We start from the raw sequence: 19953 nt of genomic DNA, 5'->3' as shown, positions 1-19953 counted from the left end.
AACAGAGCTCCCATCCCTTCATTTCTGTCCTTCAGACATGCACATAATACTTCTTCCATTGTAAAACTAGTCATTTTGGCTGATAAATTATTCAATACAATACAATATCTTACATTCTTATATAAAAAAAAATGTATGAATATTACCCTAAGCACCAGATATTGTTGACAATTTAAATACTATATACTTTTGTTGGTCAATCGATCCACAGCTGATCGGTACATCAAGTTTGGAGGGATTTCTTACATGTATGTTTTTAATACAATTCGTTTTACAATAGATTGTTCACCAACATACCGTATTTCGTCAAATAGTCGCCCCCCTCAAATAAACGCCCCCACCACTTTTTTCAACTAAGATGTTTCAAAAATGCTGATGCTATCTTGTGTAGTAAGCTTACCAAGTTGCCCACATGGTCGATAATAGCGTCACTTTTTGGTGAAAATCTGGACTGGAAAGTGAACCAGAAGTCAGTGTTTCATTTTAGCAGAGTTTTAAGTTTACCTAATAATTTTAACGGGAACTATCGTTCTAAAATTGACCTTAAATAAACGCCCCCTCCCCTTGGGAAAATGTAACGCCCCTGGGTGTTTATTTGACGAAATACGGTACATAGATGTACACCAGGGCTAAAACTTGGCACGTGCCTGTCGACAAATTGAGAGTTTCACATGGCTGTCTAGTGGCATAGTTGAGCATAAAAATCCCCTGAACACGCTGATTATCTTGAATGACATGAACTCAGCTACTGTATGCTGTGGTTATTTTCGAGGGTTTTCATTTTTTGAATTTTACAAATAGAGATTAGGTCACAAACCTTATGTGAATATGAACTTTGTCATGTGTACATCCATGTCAAAACGATGCACTTGTCGGCTGCTACACCTGTCTCTTTTTACATAATATCTAGGAATAAATACCAGACTCATCTAAAGTGTAGGACATGTCAAATCGCCACCAAGTTACATGGTTTAGGAATACAGAAAACATTCCTAAACCATGTGATTTGGGGATGATTTGAAGTGACCTCCACTTGAGATGAGTCTGGTATTTATTCCTAGATATTATGTAAAAAAACACATGTAGCAGCCGACAAGTGCATTGTTTTGATGTGGATGTTCACATATAATAACATTTTAAGGCATCCAACCAACACACAAAAATGTCCCCTTGATCGGAAAATGCAAAAGAAATTCTCATCCAGGAATAAACACATATATGCAGCAGCTGAGATGCCGAAAGGCCAGTGGTGAACCACAGCAACTGGTGTAATCTGCATTAACAATCAACTTGCTAAAAAAACCCTTAACCCGATGTACTCTACTATGACCTTACTAGTTTAAATCCATGCCCTGTATTGACCACATTAGGCGGTAACCACTTCATCTTCCATCTACGGAAACAGCTGAAACACCCGTAACAATACGAAAACAAATCCATCACGCTTGGGATGTTCAAAATTTTGATCAGAGAATGAGTGATTCTGGGAAAATTATGCTGCCAATGTTCTTCGATATCGGCTTCTGTGGGTTTATGAAAGTTGAACTCACTCCACTTACTCGACACGCCGTAGATGGCTTTGATTTTGCGACCTTGTTCCTTCCATGTGATGTCGGTATCTTTGGAGCAGTTGAAGTCCACCCACTCTCGTGTGAAATCGCCGTTATCATCATCGCCACCCCAGTCTCTGGGTCGGTGGACTTACTCATGATGAAGGATTGCAGGGCGAGACAGTGTTCGTTTTCTCTCTGGACATTTTTAAGCCATTGGCCACAGGTTTTGCAGTCTTGGACGATGATGAGACGTGCACCTGACTCGTCATTTGCATCTCCCCACCATTCTAGTAATGTCTCAAATTTTAACACATCATTATCTGAAAAAAAAAAGGTAAAATTGATATCATGATCCAGGTGGTTCAATGTCTATCCCAAGGCCCATGAATCAAGAGGATCATTTATGCCAAGAGCCACCTAGAGCAGGAATGGGCATGGGAGTAGAATTCTGGTTCAATATATAAAATACAAGAAGCCCTGTGTGTACAAAATGTTGCGAGCACAAATTTTTTATTTTTACACGAAAATGGTCCTCAAAAAAAATTTAGGCAAAAATCATAAATCCATCCCATATTAGACAAGGAGGATCATGGTCCATGCAGCTATCCCTCTGTGTTATGCAAATGTTTCTGATCAAATACAAGCTCATACATTACATATGATCAATTTAGCATTAAAAAGCCCACACACACCGACCAGTATCTGCTCATGGATTCGCACCACCCACTTCAACATAAGTTGGGGGTCATCAGAACATTGGTTCATAGAGCAGAGTCATTAGTCACAGAAGAAGAGGATAAAGTCCTGGAGTTGGAAAAGATCCAGAAAGCGCTAGGTGTGTGTGGCTACAATCGGTCACATTTTGCAGTTGCAAATACACGCAATCCTCCTAACCGTCAACCCTCCACTACTGCTGTTTCCAAGGGTTCCATCACCCTTCCCTATGTTAGGGGAGCGTCTGAAGGACTTCGCCAGCATTCTGTGCAAACGCTATACAAGTGCATTTTAAGCCAAGAAATACTCTTCGGCAATTCCTAGTGTCACCAAAGGACAAAATCAACAAGACTGAAAAGTGCCATACCGTGTACAATATCCAGTGCCAAAATTGCAATGCCGCTTATATCGGCGAGACCAAACACCCCCTAGGCATCAGAGCTTCGGAGTATAGGAGGGAGCCCTCCCCAGTAGTGGAACACGCTAAGAAAAACGGATCCCAAAATCCTTCATGGGTGGGCAGAGGAGTCCGGGAAGCGGCTCACATCAGACAGAGCAGGAGTAGCTTGAACAGGGACGGCGGCCGGTGCTACCTACCAGCAGTTTACACCTCGCTATTGAGACGTCCTGTACCGTCTGACGGTGCCGAGTCTCAATAGCACATCCAACAGCGCCCCCACGTGTTTATTGGGGCTGAAGAAAGTCTAGCGAATTGCAGACAAAAAGCTACCCAAAAGATGAGCTAATTTAGCTGTTTGAGAATAAAGCTGTGTTCAATATAGCATTAAAAATGTTTAAATATCACATTTGACAATTTTACCTTGCAAATGCCAAATTTCCATTGTACATTTTGTTCCAAGGACATTACTCTGAGAGCAAAAGATGCTACTTTCGCTTTGCTTCACAGATTTTACAACAACATACACCCACCCCATACTCCCAGACTCATAAAGAAATTAGTTCACTCTACACTCTCTGCTGTTATGCTTGGCACCACTGAAGGAAAGTATAAGGCCCTTTGCACTTGGTTATTAGTTTCCTGTTTACCGCCCGCGTCCAAAATTGAAAATCTCAAAATAATTAATTATTTTATTTTTATTTCTAATTTTCTCCTTTAAAGTAACTTTCAACTACTTCTACTTGCCATTTTCTGACTTTAATAATATCAACAATAATGATGAATGAACAAAGAGAACAACTCCACCTTCACTTATTTATCAAATCAAATATTGTTGTGAAATAATTAAATGCCCGCTCTAGTCAAAACGAGTCAATGGTTGCTTGTAATAGTTCAAACTAAATAAAGAAAATAAAAGATAATTAATAATTAATAATTAAAAGTCACCTCGTCCCTTTTTCAAAATCTTTAACAGGAAACTAATAATCAAGTGCGAAGGGCCTAATGGACAGCTTTAGTGTTGAGCACTTCACTTGTATTCTAAAGATTGGATTATGGGAAATCTAATTATATATTATCTAAGCACAAGATTATAACATGCATTGATTTGATTGACATTATGCTTGTCTCACTCACCTGATCAAAACATTTGGTTAGATCAATTGGATGATAAAGGTGCTATTATATGTAATCTACTCTCTTCTACTCAATAGCACTAAACTTTAGTTCACCTCAATTTTGGTATTGACGTAGGTACATATTTCGCTAATTGCAGTACAAAATCGCACACGTAAAGTTAATCATGCAGAGCATATACATGCAAGCGTACGAAGGTGGTTCGTCGGCACACTTGCGGCGCAACCATGGAAAACCACTGACATCACTATCAAAATTAAGGTGAAACAAAGTGTAGTAGTCACTAATTGACCATCTAATAGATGCTTGTGTTCATTAGCATCCATGCAAGCATCATGATGAGGCCAAGGCTTACAAGACATACATAAACTTACCATTGATGCAAAATTTGTACTAGTTGATATCCAGTGCTTAAAAAAATCTCTGATATAATCAACATGTTTAGTACTACCAACCTGCTAATGCCCAGTCCCCTACTGGATTCACATAACCACTGTCATACATTATATCTACAATCAAGGAAAATAATGTTGGCACACTCTGGCATACTAACTGTAACTCGCTGCCCCACTCCCCCAATTCAATGTTGATGAAAGCAAGTTTGACATTGGGCTCTCCAGTCCCCCCAACATTAATTGAGGGGGAATGGGGAAAGGAAGGGAAAGGGGAAAGATTGGACTTCTCATCAAACATACTAATTTCACTGAACTAGCAGAGTGGCAATGAAGAGTTCCAACATATTGTCAAAGTGTGCTAACTATTTTTTCCCTGATTTGTAGGTATCAAATCTATGATATACTCAACATGCTTCTACCAACCTGCTAATGCCCAGTCCCCAACTGGATTCACATGACCACTGTAGTACATTATGTAGGTGTCAAATCTCGGTCCATCGGGAGTCCGTCTAGCAAAGAAATTTTTGAGCTTGGATTCCAGTGAGTTGAGTGCCAGCCCACTGGTAGAGAAGTCACAGCTATAGATGTCAATCATATGGTAGACAAAGAACCTCTGCATGGTGTTGAGTAAGCCAATGGAACGATTGCTGTATTCTTCCATAGCATTAGATGGCAAGAGTAAGGCAGATCCGTCCGATCTGAAAGTGATCAACAAGTAAACAAATGACAAGTGATTACAATATCTTTTAATTAAAGAAAATTCACTGCATAAATAGACCAAAACAAAACATCAATGTACCCTTACCAGTTTCATTACAATGCTGATCCCCTCTCACCAATTTGTCTGGAAACAGGAAGTAGGTCCAAATTAAAAAAAGAGTATAAAAAAAAAACCCACCTTTGTAACTTCATTTCTAGGGTTTCATCAAGTTTTTTGTTTATTCCGTAATGGGCTTGAATACAAGTCACAGCATTGTCCCACTGTGGCATTTGAAATTCTATACTGGTTCTGACATGCATTATGATGCACATAAAGACTGCTTGGAACACAAATCAGTCACTTTTGCACTGGACTATGAGCATTATGATGTGCAAAGCCAAGGGTATCCAACACACCTGAAAAAAATGTCAGATCAGACTTCACTTGTACTGCGATCAGATTCTATAAGCAACAACAGTATGGCACTACATTTCTGACATTCATTGTCTGTGGTCCACTGTACAACTTGCTTTTTTTGTGCTCCAGACAATCGATATGTAGATTGATAGCTCCCTCAGCCAGTTGAGGCATTTGTTTATTTATTTATTCCTTCATTCCCCTAAGCATTGGCATGTTCATGTTTGATATTTCAGAAAAACCAAGTAAAACCATCTGCTTTTTTACAGGCTCTTACTAAATACCACTTACACAGAAAGGTGTCACAAATACCTACTCCTTCCTGCATTGAGAATGCTTGTTACTGGTATGGCAAATCCTGGATGATTATAATCCAATCCATTGTTCACACAGAGGCAAGTGAAAGGAATTCCTGTGTTTCTTAGGCTAATGAGAGGGTATTTGGCGCTGTCCTGTGTCAAAATATTCAGTAAGAGACCTCAGGCTACACCAAGCAGGAGGATTCCTACCTTTGTCATGTGTCAAAATATTCAGTAAAAGCCTGTAACTCTCAGAAACTATAATTTAATTTCACTAACCTGCAAAAAGCAGATGGTCCCACCACAGCATATCCCGTGCAAGTTCCACCCAGAGTGCTTCCCAACTCGTGCAGCACCCCATGAAACAACGCTTCAATAGGCAACACGATCAAGAGACAAGCAATGAAATCTGCATTGTGGTTCTGCCATGACACACCACCTAGTAGCAGAGTGCTGGCTACCGCGGATGCCACCAGACAGCGCGATATCATTGCAAAGTACCTCACACCTTTTGAAGCCATCACCGTGCTCAGGCTTTTGTTGGAATCCTCTCGAACACTGTGAAAGGTACGATTGCACTCTGACAGCTTGTTTGCAAATGTCCAGGTCGTGATGGCGAAAACAATATGTAAGCTGATCCACAGGAATCCGAAGAGAAGGTACGCTGGAATTGCAAAGTACCACTCCTCATGGTTTACGGTCACATGTCCTGCCAGGAATGCAAACGATATTTCTAAACTATACACAAGCAGTAATATCAATTTGTGAATGTATCGATGTCTATTGAACATGCAGTCCCATCGTTCCATCGTAGACAGGCCGCAAAAATAAATATCTAGTATTGGATCTATTGCAATTCGTCCCACAAAACACGAAAGGGCGTAAGGATTAAGAGGTACTTCTAGAGCTGTGAAGAAAAATCCTGCAGATAGGGTTATAAATAAAGCAAAACATGGGATGGCTAAAAGAGCTTTTAACCTTACGGCCATTAGTGTGAAGGAAAATGCAGTGATCAACAGCCACATGCTAACCATACTGCTGGTACTGATAACACATGCTATTGCAAATCCTATGAGTTCAAATGATTCTATGCTAGTAAGGAGGCACGATGTGTGCGTCACATATCCGCAAACACGCTGTACCGAGCTCCAAAATAGTTTGAAAATAAGACTACTTAGTAACAAAGCGTCTGTGACGGTGCTTGGTATATCATGGTCGGACGGCCTGTTGGTGAATGCTATAAGACCTAATAAACATCCGTACCACAGATGCGTAAAACTAGTGCTAATGTCTACGAGACCAAAGTAGTAATACAACATCCCGCAGAATGCAAAGATGAGCAGGCCACATATAACTAGAACTATGATGGTTGCGTCTCTGGTGTGGACCCAGCAGGTGTAGAGCCCAGCACACACGGCTGCTAATAGAATGAGGGCGTCTATGTAGCCTAGGGCTCGCAGGTTACAGTTGCTGCGAGCGCAGGCCATTGTTCTAAAGGGGAGCACTAAGGTGTGGCTTGTGAGATACTTGAGTGAGATCATCGGATGATGTGGTTTGAGTGGCTGGTCACGCCGCCTCGTTTTTTGCAGAGTTGATGATGGTACTTGACTCGTTGGTTAGACCAGGAGATCCATCTACGCTTGTGCGGTGATTTGTTTGTCCAAGTTGAAGGGTGAAGTCCTGCTTGTGAGCTCAAGTTTGTCCTACATGTACGTTATGCTTAACTTCACAAGTAATACTGATAATCTGTCCGCTGAACTCAACTGTAGGTTACATCATGTAAGCAATCTGGAAAAGAGCACAACATATTGTATTATTATTATTATATTATGTATCCAAACCAGCAAATTAAGGAAATTATTTTGATCAGATAAAAAACAAACAAGTGGCATGAGAATAAATTATACTAGATGACGGATGTGTATCTGTTGGTCATGGACAACACTTAATATAGTAATGACATCTTGACATACATTGTACAGTCCAACCAGCCTCATCCAGAACTCTTTTATACAAATCCCTCTGTTATCCAGACATATGATCTTCATAGAAAAACATGTTTGTGCTCCAAATGACACCTTAACCCTAACAGGACCAAGTACTATAAAAATACTACTTGATATATGCGCTGTTCGTGCGTGCATCCCACATGGTGTGATGACGCAATTGCCCTAAGTGATATAGGCATGGTTTTTCGCTGGCCAGCGAAGCCCAAGACCCCGTGGCAAGGCGTCGCCGACCCAGTGCTTGGCATGCGAGGGGTCTCGGGTTCGAATCCCACCCAGAGCAAACAACTTCTTTCTTTCTTTTCTCTCTTTATTCCTTCCTTCTTTCCCTTCCCGTCGCGAAAAAGCCCTGAGGCATGCAGAAGGACATAGGACAATTTTAGCATTTCAGACATTCAATTAAGAACTCAACATAATTTGCTTATCTTGCCTTTTCACTTAAATCCGGACAATGTTTGGTCCCATCATAGATGGATAAGAGGTTGGATAATTATATTCTAACAAAAGCAAAAAATATATGACTTATGGAGCCTGTCAAGGAATTCTAATGGTCCGTTCATACTAAGCCGCAATTGCTTTGCAATGCGTTACCGCATTGCATTGTACTGCAAAATACTGCACTGCGGTATCGCAATAAAGTTAAGTACATTTTAACTTGGAAATGCGATGAGTTGCATTGAGTTGTGGCAAAAAGTAATCAATATAATATCGGCACCGCACCGCAAAGCAATTGCGGCATAGTATGAACGAACCTTAACATTGCCCTCATAGTTATGTAGCTCTTGATGTCCTGTGCTAAAGGCAAGCCTTGAAATAAGTGGGTGCTGGGAGCAAATTTACCCTTGGAAAGCCACCAATTATTCGTGGGTCTTCTAAAATTTGCATGAACCAGCAGCAATTTTCTAAAATCCACTGGAGGTCGTGTGTCATGAATTGGGGGTCAAATGCGTTACATGCTCAAAATTAGAAAAATAATCACGCTTTCACACAAAAATGTTGGTAATTCATCTCATGTTTGTCAGAAACCTACAATTTTTATATCATCATAAAGCTGAAAGTGTAAGGAAGACAATTGTTCAACTTTTAAGTTGATATACAGGGTGCCACAAATATTATATAGGGTGGAAAAGTTACATTTTCGTTCAAAAAGTAAAAAAATTGGTTCCTCTCTTACTCACTAAAAATAACATAAACACCTGTTCTGCTAAAACCTTTTTAGATGTGCTAATAACATTGTAGGCTCTCAAAAAAAGCAAACTTGTAATGATGAGTTATGTAGCCTAACTGAGATACAGGGTGTTCAAAAGTCGTACATACATTTTTATGATTTTTATGACATTATCAATCAAAATTTTTTCCTTCATGTCCTACACAAAAACCAATGGCATATTTGAATTCCTCATCAAATTTCCTTCTAAAAAATATTAACTTTTACAGTGTAGGGTAACTTCTTCAAGAAATATGACATTCAGAACATTTTGGAGCACAAATGCATGCTTAGTACAGTAACGTATAGGAAAAGCCTAGAAGGTTAAGAATTGGTCAAGTTACCTACTAGACATAAATACCAAAACAATGGTACATAATCCATCCTAATACCTTGCTGGGTTATGAAGTTACAGTAAAAAATAAATTTGAGAGGCACTGAAAATCAATATTACTTTAACACACGCCTCAACCGTAGGCACCTCAACCGTAGGCACCACCAACCCTGACTTTGCATCGTTTGAATTGCAATATCTCAAAAAGTAAATACAGTGTGAAGTTTTAACTTTTCACAGTTTTAGGTAGATAAATTAGCAACAAAATGAGGCCATTTCTAGTTCAGTAGCCCTCTACATTCTTGAGATCTGAGCCAAAACATCCTGAATTTTTTTTTTAATGTAACACCACCACCTTTTCCTATACCCCAATTCATGACGCACGACCAAAATCTAGTAGAAATCACTGAAGCATGACTCTTTACTCAAGAACTCTTTTAATTTGCACGGTAGTTTATGCATTCGATACTAGACTGAGTCCATTGCTATAGATTTTCGGTTAATCAGCATTGACATTTTTTGCAACATGTTATTTATTCTGTTTTAAGTATAAAATTTGGATGAAAGTTATGAGTACCTTTTGAGTAAAGGTTGCCTATTTTGAACAGTCTAAAATTTAGTTGAAGTGCAATTTAGGGCCCGTTCACAAACACTTGTTAGGGGAGGCCTGATGCAAAATGGGAGGGGGCCTTAAAAGTTTTGGTCCTCCTAAGGGGGGGGAGCCTGAAAAAATTGACCATTCATTTTCCCTAGAAAATTGAGTTTATATGCTTTTCTATGGGGTTGATCCATAATTTTCATGGGGTTGACCCATAATTTTCATGTCAAAAAGGGGGACCCTGAAATTTTTGAGATCTGAAAAGGGGGGCCCGAAAAATTTTCGTGATGAAATTTATTTGCATCAGGCCCCCCAACAAGTGTTTGTGAACGGTCCCTCAGCAACATGTTTGATGTGAGCACCCATCATCATTGGCTGTGTTTACTTCTGAACTTCTATTGCATTTACACAGTGTCATGCTAAAGCCACAATTTCTCCATCTTACAAAATTTTAAATTGTTACAAATTGGATTATTTCTGTGATTTTCCGTTTTCCACTATAAAGCACTGAAAAGTTAAAACAAACATGTTTTAAAAGCGTAATTTATCTTACCTTTCCCTGTATTATGACCAGAATCTTGCATCATAGGCCTAGGATTAATGCTAGATTGGATTGTTTAATGGTTGATTACTGCTAAATAATCACTTTTCTTTGTTTTGCAGTTTTTCACTATTTTATGGCACTTCAAATTTCTGTGAGCAAATCACAAATTCTGTCCCTTTTTCCGTATCACAGAGAAATCGTGGCTTTAATGCTTCAGTAATTTTGACTAGATTTCAAATGGAAGGGTTTCTAGCCTCGAATATGAAGCTATGGTGAGCAATTTCGTGGCTAGAGCAAATGACACTGTGTAAAGCAATTGAAGTTCAGGAATAAACACAACCTATCATGACAGGCGATCGCATCAAAAATGTTGCTAAAATTATACTTGTAATAAATTTTAGACTGTTCAAAAATCAAAATCAACCTTTACTCAAAGTCAACAAAAGATACAGTTAACTCATTAGGCACTTGAAACTTGATTCTGAGTTTAGCGTCCACCGCCCGCGTTATGAAATTTGTGCCGCGTTTGAGATGTAAAATCTGAAAATAATTCATTATTTTGCAAATTACTACTAAAACCAGAAAGAAAATTTGTTCTGCAAAATTTTTAAACCCCTTTTTTTTGTATAGAAAGCCTTGAGAACTTTTTTAGTGAAGCCATCTAAATATTTTAGCATTAAAAATATACAGGTTTTTGACCCTTGCTCTATCCAATTATTTCAATTATACCTTTGGGATGTAGACTAGAAGAGAACCTAGCCAAAATGTTTTTACCAGATGGACATTGTTGATGTTGTAAATAATTTAACTAGGAAAGCACTAGTTTTGACAACTTGGTGCCAAAAATTTATTTCATAATGTTCTGCATGATTGTTATTTTTGTAGAAATGAGTCAATCCTCCCCCCTCCCCCATTTCCCTCTATCCCCAAATGTATATGGAGAGGTTAGTACAAATTGGAGTGAAGAAGAATGGCATGGTATACTTTGGAATACATTTAGTTTGTTTTAAAACTTGAAAAACAAAAAGCAAGATAAATTATTATACTTTTATAAATGTTTAGGCCTATGTGTGTTTGTGACATTATATTGCGACTGGCGATACCCAATTAAAATGAACAAAAGCGCATTTAGCATCGGTAAAAGGCCGCTGATATGAAACCTTGAAAATAATGAATAATGAATAATGAAATAGTTGCCTCATTATGAGCTGAAAAAATGGGACGCTAAACTCAACATCAAGTTTCAATAGCCTTAAAGAAACTTTCATCCAAATTTAATCATTAACATATATCTGTTGCAAAAAATGTCAATGCTGATCAACCGAAAAACGATAGCATAAGCAATGGACTCTGTCTGGCAGTGAATGCATAACAATTGTGTACAAATTTGAAGCAAGAGTTCTTGAGTAAATGTGAGCATGTCATGCACATGACATGAATTCATACATTTTCACTATATAAATTAACAGCATACGAGCCGAAAGTGAATGGTGGAGAGCCGGGCATAAACAATGTTAATGCCCAGTGGACCAGATTTGCGATCGTGGAGTACAGAAAAGGAAGGAAATTACAATTTTACGAATCTTTCGTTTTATTTTTGTTATTATTTTGATGAAATAAGAAGCATGATTATGGCATGAGAAGCAGAACGTATGAACCCGGGAGATGAACAGGGTTCAGTCATAAATTTTCATGACTAAAGGTTGTTTATGCACATGATGCAAGCAGCCTTCGTGCATAAACAACCATTTAGTCATGAAAATATTATGAATGAATCCTTAACTCCACACATGAAATATGAATGATTGATCGATCATCATGATGATGTTGCCTATGTTCAAGCTGTCGTGACTGCAGAATTCTGCTCCTATACAGAAAGAGAGTAACAAAAAATGTTTAAAAATGTACCTTTACAATACTTATTACTATTGATCTTCTTTCAGAAATAGTTTTCAGCTTCTCCGATGAACCATGGAGTAAAAAAGTCAGCATATAAACGCTGATTTCCTTGTTTGTTTACATCTTATTTTCGTCAGTTTCGGATATGTGTAAAATCCATCAGGATAACCAATTACTCGATTTACTCGGGGCTGACATCTCGGCGAAGCTGTAATGGCTGTATGGCATGCCAAACGATACAAAAAAATATACTTGGTACCTAGGCCTAACCTGTGAATTTATGATGATTTTGCCGATCATTATCCCGGCGGTGTGGGCACTCAACTTTGGAAGTGACGGTATCTGTCTGTCAATGCCCCCTCTTTTGAAGTTGACTATACGGTACCCGATTACCCCCTTTTTTTTTTAAAGTCATACCGGTACCGGTACCCGACCCCCCTTAATAGGTGTGAGCTACCGGTAGGCCCAATTACGGTACCCCCTTTTTTGGTTGCGGCTAACCAATGACCCCCCCCCCTTTTTTTAGAATAAGTCATCTAAATGCCACACAATAATGCCGAAACTTTCAAATTCTCTTATTTCAACAAATTTGTATTGGAAATTTGGAAAATTCGGAACAAGAACAAGAATTTTGCTCCATTTTTTCAAAATTTTCGACCCGATGACCCCTTTTTTGAGTACCGTACCCAATTACCCCCTTTTTTAAAAATATTATACCCAATGACCCCCTTTTTTATTTTGCTTGTACCCAATGACCCCCTTCCTTTAAATTTATGGGAAAGTGGGGTAATCCCGGGCACCTTTCGTTAAGGCTGCACATGTTCAAGATTAAATAAAGTTCATCAGTGAAAATCATATCAATGCAAAGTAGGAGTAATGTTCTAACTAGCAACCAGTTTTTAATAACTCAATATCTCTAGTTAATAAGTTATAATTAAAAAACAAAGTGGAAAAAAATGCTGGGGTAATGCCGGACACGGGGTAATCCCGGACACATGATTGTTGCTAAGAGAGAAAGTGGAGTAGGATGATAATCCCCTGAATGTATTAGGTACTTCTGTTACCTCAAGCATACAACTATGGAGGCTGTTGTTGTTGTCTATATTTTCGAAATAACAAGTGTCCGACATTACCCCATCTGTATAGAGACGCATGTGTGTCCGGGATTACCCCTCACGGTCCCGATTTATTTTTTCAGTGCTTGTTCTACTTATCCATTTTTAAGATACCAAAATTCATACATCCAGCTTACAATCAAGTATCAAACATAATTTTCATTCATACTTTATCTGTGTCCCTTGTCGCATTAACTGTCACCCAGCTAATAAATCACTTTTCAGATAAAAAGTCAAAAATGACAATTTCTGTTTTTTCGTAATTTTCACAAAAGAAAGGCGAGACCCAAAGCGCTGGTAGTAGTACACGTGAGGTACACCTTGGGGTAGCTAATACCCTAAGGTAGTATAATAGTGCCACCCTTCTCCGTTTAGCTGCAATCGACGTGTCCGGGATTCCCCACAGTCCGGCATTACCCCACTTTCCCCTAACGTTTTGTACCCGATAGCCCGACTTCGCCGCCACAAAGTTGAGTGCCCCCCTCCCCGGGTCATTACTCCCACTTTCCAAAACTTGTACCAGATAGATACAAAAAAAAGACGATCGATCATGCTCTCAGGGTAAAACTGAAATTTCGCGAAAGCCAAGAAAAGGGCCGTGCCAAACTTCTCAAAATAATGCCGAACTTTTCCTGTCCATCAAAAAGCATTTAGGCAGTGGCGCGCATGGCGTAACTGAAGACATTTTCATTTGGGGGGGGCAAGCGTGGGCAAACATAATAAATGAGGGGGCAGGAATGCAGCACCTTTTGGCGACAAAAGAAATTTATGGTACAAATGCGCGCGAAGCGCACAAAAATCTTTGGCATATTGAAGCTAAACTGGTGACATATGGTAAAAAAGTGGAATAAATGCCCGCGAAGCGCGCAAAAATTTGTGTTTTTTAGGTTAATGAGGTTAATTAATAACTCTCAGAAGTAGGCATACTTCAACTTTTTCATGGGGGGGGCAAACAGGGGCGGGTTCAAGCTCCCCTGCCCCCCCTCCCGCTGGTTACGCCACTGCATTTAGGCCTATAGGCCTTTAACGAATTGAGGGTATAACACAAAATAGCTTTCCATAGACTTGACGTGCAAAATAAGGGTCACGTTTTAGGCCATAAGTCGAGTTACGTCTTACTTTGAAATAATTGATATCATCTTAAACATTCTTAATGTTTTGATACCAGCTCCATGCACCTACCACTTACTTTATATAGTCCCAAGCAGTCTTACTGTTAATGAGTTTAGTTTATAGTCCTACTAAGAGGTCATTACATGCCCTCCCCCCTCCACCCGGGGGCACTTAACATATGAGTATGTTCCCCGGGAACACCTCCCCTTTTTGTATTTCGCAGTTCCGAAAGACCCCCTAAATTTGACCAAAATAGAGCCCCGAAAGACCCTTTTGATCATAAATTTCAGATTTTGATCATAAAATTAATGTCAGCTCTAAAAGACTCTAAATTGCGCATTCCTCACATTTCTGGATTTTGCAGGCGATTTTCAACCAGAAAGCCACGAAAGACCCTAGCTTGATTTAGACTGTTTGCAGCTCCAAAAGACCCCCTTTTACCGGTACGCCGACAGCTCCCAAAGACCCACCACGTCAAAATTCTGGGGAAACATAATACCCACCAAAAATTTATGATGTGCATGCCATTAGCAAATATCTTAAGCTGGTCAGTAATCTGCCTCCAATCTTCTTCACTCAAAGTCACACAGTGCTTCCATATCATAACGTGCTCCAGGAATATACCGGTAGTTGGAGACTAGAGGCATACCTGTCTCACTCCTAGATCCTATACACCTGTGCGAAACTAGTCACTGGGTTGGTCGCCATACTTGATATAGCGATCTGGATGAGTTGCCTTGCACAAAATATGCTTCAGTGGTATTCACAATTCCTCTACTGACATTACACTTCCTTTTTGCAGACTCTCTTGTCACGCACTGTCGAAGGCTTTCTTGAAGTCATATAATAGTGGTGGTACAACTTCTACAAGAGTTTCTGGTCGTTAAATGGTATTTTGTTCAGTTCAGTGTGATGTTTCTCAGCTATGATATTTTCTGCATGTGGACAAAGTCTGACCAGGATGATCATAATTAGATCCTATGGCTAATTAGACTGATTGTGCGATAATTGTTGCACACTGAGTTTCTACAACAAACCTTTGTATTTGGTATAGAAATCACCAGTGGCTTTGTCCAAATCGATGGCTATTATAGGTGCCCGTTCTCCAGACTTCATAAGAGTTTGGTGCAGGGGCGTAGCAAGCGGGGGGACAGGGTGGACGAAGTCCATGGGCCCCGCGGGTTCAGGGGCCCCAAGTAAAAGAGAACATGAAATAAGCGCTGATTAAGGAGATGCCGAAAGGCAGGGCCGAATTTACCTGGGCCAGGCCAAAATTTTGAGGCCCCAAACTCACCGTGAGGAAGGCATGTGTACTTAAGAGGCCAAGTTTGGATTACAAATTGGGGGCCTATAAGATGGACAGTGGTGGCAGAGGCATTGCATATTACAGGGAGATAAGCATATTTTCTTCCGATCTTACTAGGCTAGGACATTTGCGCGCGAAATAAATTATAATTTCAGACCATTTTAGCCCAAAATGAAGGCGAACTTTGCTATGTGAAGTGCTAGTATGATATGCCCGAAGCGCACAAAATTTTGCAATTGTGCCATATTTTGGTCCAAAACATGCCGTTGTCGGGCTTTGAAGAATATGCACAGGGCAATTTGGGGAGCTCCTCTATTCCAATGGTAAATCATTCCCTGCTAAAAGGGCCCCGAACTGTATCTTGTCCATGGGCCCCCGAGGTTCTTGCTACGCCCCAGGTTTGGTGCAAGCTTCGGGTGATTTCTCTTCCATACTTGATCAGCAGGAATGTTCCGTACCTGGAGACTTTCCACACTTCTTATTGCAGCATCCACCACTGGCGGATCATCTTCTTCAGGTGTATGGATACCATGCAATTCGTCAAGCAGTAGATTGGTCTACTGATATATGGTAATTGTGTAGTTGTTCATAATATTCTTTCTACCGATTGGTGATTAGGGTTTCCATCCTTATCTTCAGTGACTGTAGCCTTTGATGTATTTTGTCTTGTAAGATCTTTTAGTCTCGAATACTGTTGCCGCGGTTTATTACTTTCGATGCTGTCGTTAATCACTGCACTTTAGATCATTGATCCACTTCTCAAATTGCTTCCTTGGTAGCTGTTTTGATGCTTTGATTATCTATCCTAGAGCCATCCTTTACTTAATTGGTTGGTTATTATGCTTTGTGATAATTGCCTTATCATTACATTGAAAACCTGGATATCAGCTGTACCCGCGTTGAGATATTCAGGTGCAATTTTAGAATCTGATGTAGGCCTACGCCACCCTGTCTGACAGCTTCTAACACCATCTGAATTCCAGTCTGAACAAAGCACAGCTCGTGGATGGCGTACCCGATGGTAAAACCTGGACGCACATTACAATCTAAAAGTTAAAAGCACTTTGGTAGAGCCTATTATAGGCCTACTCTTGTAGGGGTGTTAATGAAGAGCACTACTTTTTTATTTATTTTTATTTATAACATTCGGCCGAAGCCAGGCTAATCCCAATAGTGCTCAGAGGCTACTAAATTTAAGGGACGCCATCCGGATATGACGGGACAGGGATATGGGAAGAGGTCCGATTTTAGATGCAGGAGGAAAACCGGAGCACCCGGAGAAAAACCTGCGAGGACGAGCATGGATCGGCAACCAAACTCACATGTGGCGCCGCGGGGAATTGAACCCGGGCCACAGTGGTGAGAAACGAGTGAGAAGACCACTACACTAACCCGCCCTCCCTTTGAAACAGGTCGACGTTTTTAAGGGTTTACAGAGGGCAGGGGTATTAGTTGATGCCCTATCAAATCTGATTTTAACGAAATCTGTCGTAGGTGGCCTACTTTCATGTCACCATATAATTACACTCCGAGTTCTACGGCCCGAGCTATTCTTTTATAAACTCGGTTGAAATATTTTGATGGTCTTCACAGCTAAATAAGCTAAGACTAATTTGGAAATCGAACCCACGTTTTCAAATGTAGATTGACCTGTTCGACTTCTCTGCTCGTGAATATTGCACCGCGAAATAAATTTAAAAACTTCTTTTGTGTACTTTGATCAAGGTATCTTCAAACCTGATATTCTGCGGTTTTTCGATTATGTAAAGAACTGAAATGAAAACCGAAAATGCTTTCTACAAATTTTAAGAAGGGTACGAAGACAATTTGTACCCTTTGAACAAAGGCTACAACAATTTGTACCCTTTGAACAAAGGCTACAACAATTTGTACCCTTTGTACAAAGGGTACAACTTTCTATAAAGGGTACAAAGATATCGATAATGATGTCAATCAAGAGTTTATGCAGGATAATAGGAAACCACATGACCAAAACCAAAACTCACTATTTGAAATGACAGAATGTTCAACTTAAACTTATCTTGATTTCAAATCAGATTTTTGGAGGAGGGGGCGTGTTTGGTTTAGGCAGGGATGCGTCTCTGGGATTTAAAAAGTGGAACACACATTTATACCAATTTTTGCCAAGAATGGATGTATGTCTATACCAGAAATGGGGTTACCTGAATGGGTGGCTCCATTTGAAATCTACACACCCTTGTGTCTCCATGGGGGTGTATGGACTCCTATACCACACCACAGTGTCTTGTCTACTCTCTGGATCACACAATTTTACAGCCTAGCCAAGTATCAGGTCTCTTCATGCCAGCTACTCCACACAGTTGACCCTCACCTTTAATGGGTGTTTACTTAGAGCACTCGACCTTGCTGTGAAACAGTGAAAGATTCAACTTGGGCCTCCCACACAAGATCATTTCTCCCATATGCTTCATGCAGTTCCCCCACGGGTTCTTGGCTGTCCAGATGTAGAACTCTGAAGGGTTCTTGAAAATTTAGAAAACAGTTCTTTCTGGCCTTTCCAGAAGCCTTTTTAGGTCTGAAATGTTTCTTTTTCTTCTTTGTAGAATCATTTAAGGTTCCACATACAGGACAGCTAAAAAAAAGCCATTTTAGGTTCTACTAAGAATTACTGTTTTTTTAAAGAGTACACACCGGTGCGAGATCTTGCCTCCTGCGACATATTGTGTAGGTATCAATCAATATCGAGATTTTTCGACCATTTACATCAATGTTTTCCCTCTATACCAACCGGTTGATAGATAAAATCAGACCACCCACTTGGATTCAAGACAATAAATAAATAGAGACTTGCACATTGATTTTGAGGGACGGAACTCCTTTGTTCTTTTTATTGGGTTATGGATATCTAGCTCTAAATTCAACGACAACAATGACAATAATTAGGTGTATCAATAACAAGACATTATCATCAAAGTATACAATACAACATCGCAAAACCTTCATCATTCTAGTGTAATATTGGTAAAATTAAGAGCTATTTTTAGGAAAAACACAATTATTGTGAAAAAATTATAAGATTTTTTTTTGATTGGCAATCATGTCCATCACAATATACAAGCTTTTTAGGTCTAATCTATTTTACAATTATTCACAGATAGGCAAAAATGAGATCAAAAACAAAATATTTTTTAAAAATGTTATTTAAGATCCTAGCTGTACACCCAGTTCAACCAACCCTTGCATAATATTTACAGCATTATTATATGCTTTAATCTTTTCTTCACTAGGTCAATTTCCATCACCTTTATCCTATATCATTTCCCCGCCTCTCGTCCTCCATCATCACCCCTTGTTAATAAATCCTATTTTCTACAACCCTATAATCCCATACATTGTTTCCTTCGCTATCTTTCAAACCTTATTTCTCAAATCTGCATTACTGTTAAAATTAGCATAGTCATGTTGCATGTATAAGCCTTGCCACATTGCATCAAATATTTTCATGTCCCTTTCATTTATTGAATACAATGACTTTTTTTTTTACAATAAATTCACAAAATTCTAGTTGAAGACTAGTGAAAGAAATGCATATGTCCTTTTCAACATGTTAATCAGCAGGAATAATTGTTAAGTAATCACTTTTGTCTGTTTACGACATTTCAAACTGAAATTGAAACTCCAAAATGGCACTTTCCATTGTTAGAGCTTTACTTTTTTGTTCACTTCTAGAATTTCATGTAGACCAACAAAAAACTCTATATGTGCCAAAACAAGTTCTTAAATGGATTTGGGCATGCTGTTTCAGTCCACATGTTGCAATCTCAATATTAGAAGCGTTTGTGATTTCCAAACGTACGTATCATACGCCCATGCATTTATTCAAAATCCCATCACACGAGAGTGATTTTGAATCGATGCACGGGCGTATACATACGTTTGGAAATCGCAAGCTCTCTATTATTCAACGACACCCATCAGCAATAACCACTTTTTTTCACAAGTATATTACCAACTTGTCTCTTTGTTATCAAGTGGTTTGGTATGGCTATGGTTGTCAAAGAATGTAACAAAAAATGCCTTGGCAACAACAACCTACAATCACACCAATGCAATCATACACTTTAACATTCTATAACTTTTGTTTACCAACACCACTCCTATTTTTAAGGAGAATATTTTATCACCATCAATTTTGTGACATTCAAGATGATTTCTTTCTTATCACCACGGAAGGTTC

General features: G+C 39.3%; 1 protein-coding gene across 1 annotated transcript; it reads right to left on the bottom strand.

The window, feature by feature from the left end:
• Nucleotides 1-679: 679 nt before the first annotated feature.
• On the bottom strand, nucleotides 680-12350 carry LOC140148348 (transmembrane protein 168-like). Its single transcript, XM_072170271.1, is given in 5 exon segments — nucleotides 680-1668; nucleotides 1671-1873; nucleotides 4620-4894; nucleotides 5892-7400; nucleotides 12210-12350. Coding segments are annotated over 4 exon segments (2085 nt in total). The 5' UTR covers nucleotides 7154-7400; nucleotides 12210-12350; the 3' UTR covers nucleotides 680-1323.
• Between the last annotated feature and the right edge of the window lie 7603 nt (nucleotides 12351-19953).

Source organism: Amphiura filiformis, chromosome 3 (genome assembly GCF_039555335.1).
Source record: "Amphiura filiformis chromosome 3, Afil_fr2py, whole genome shotgun sequence".
NCBI lineage: Eukaryota > Metazoa > Echinodermata > Ophiuroidea > Amphilepidida > Amphiuridae > Amphiura > Amphiura filiformis.
This window is presented reverse-complemented; position numbering and strand designations above follow the sequence as displayed.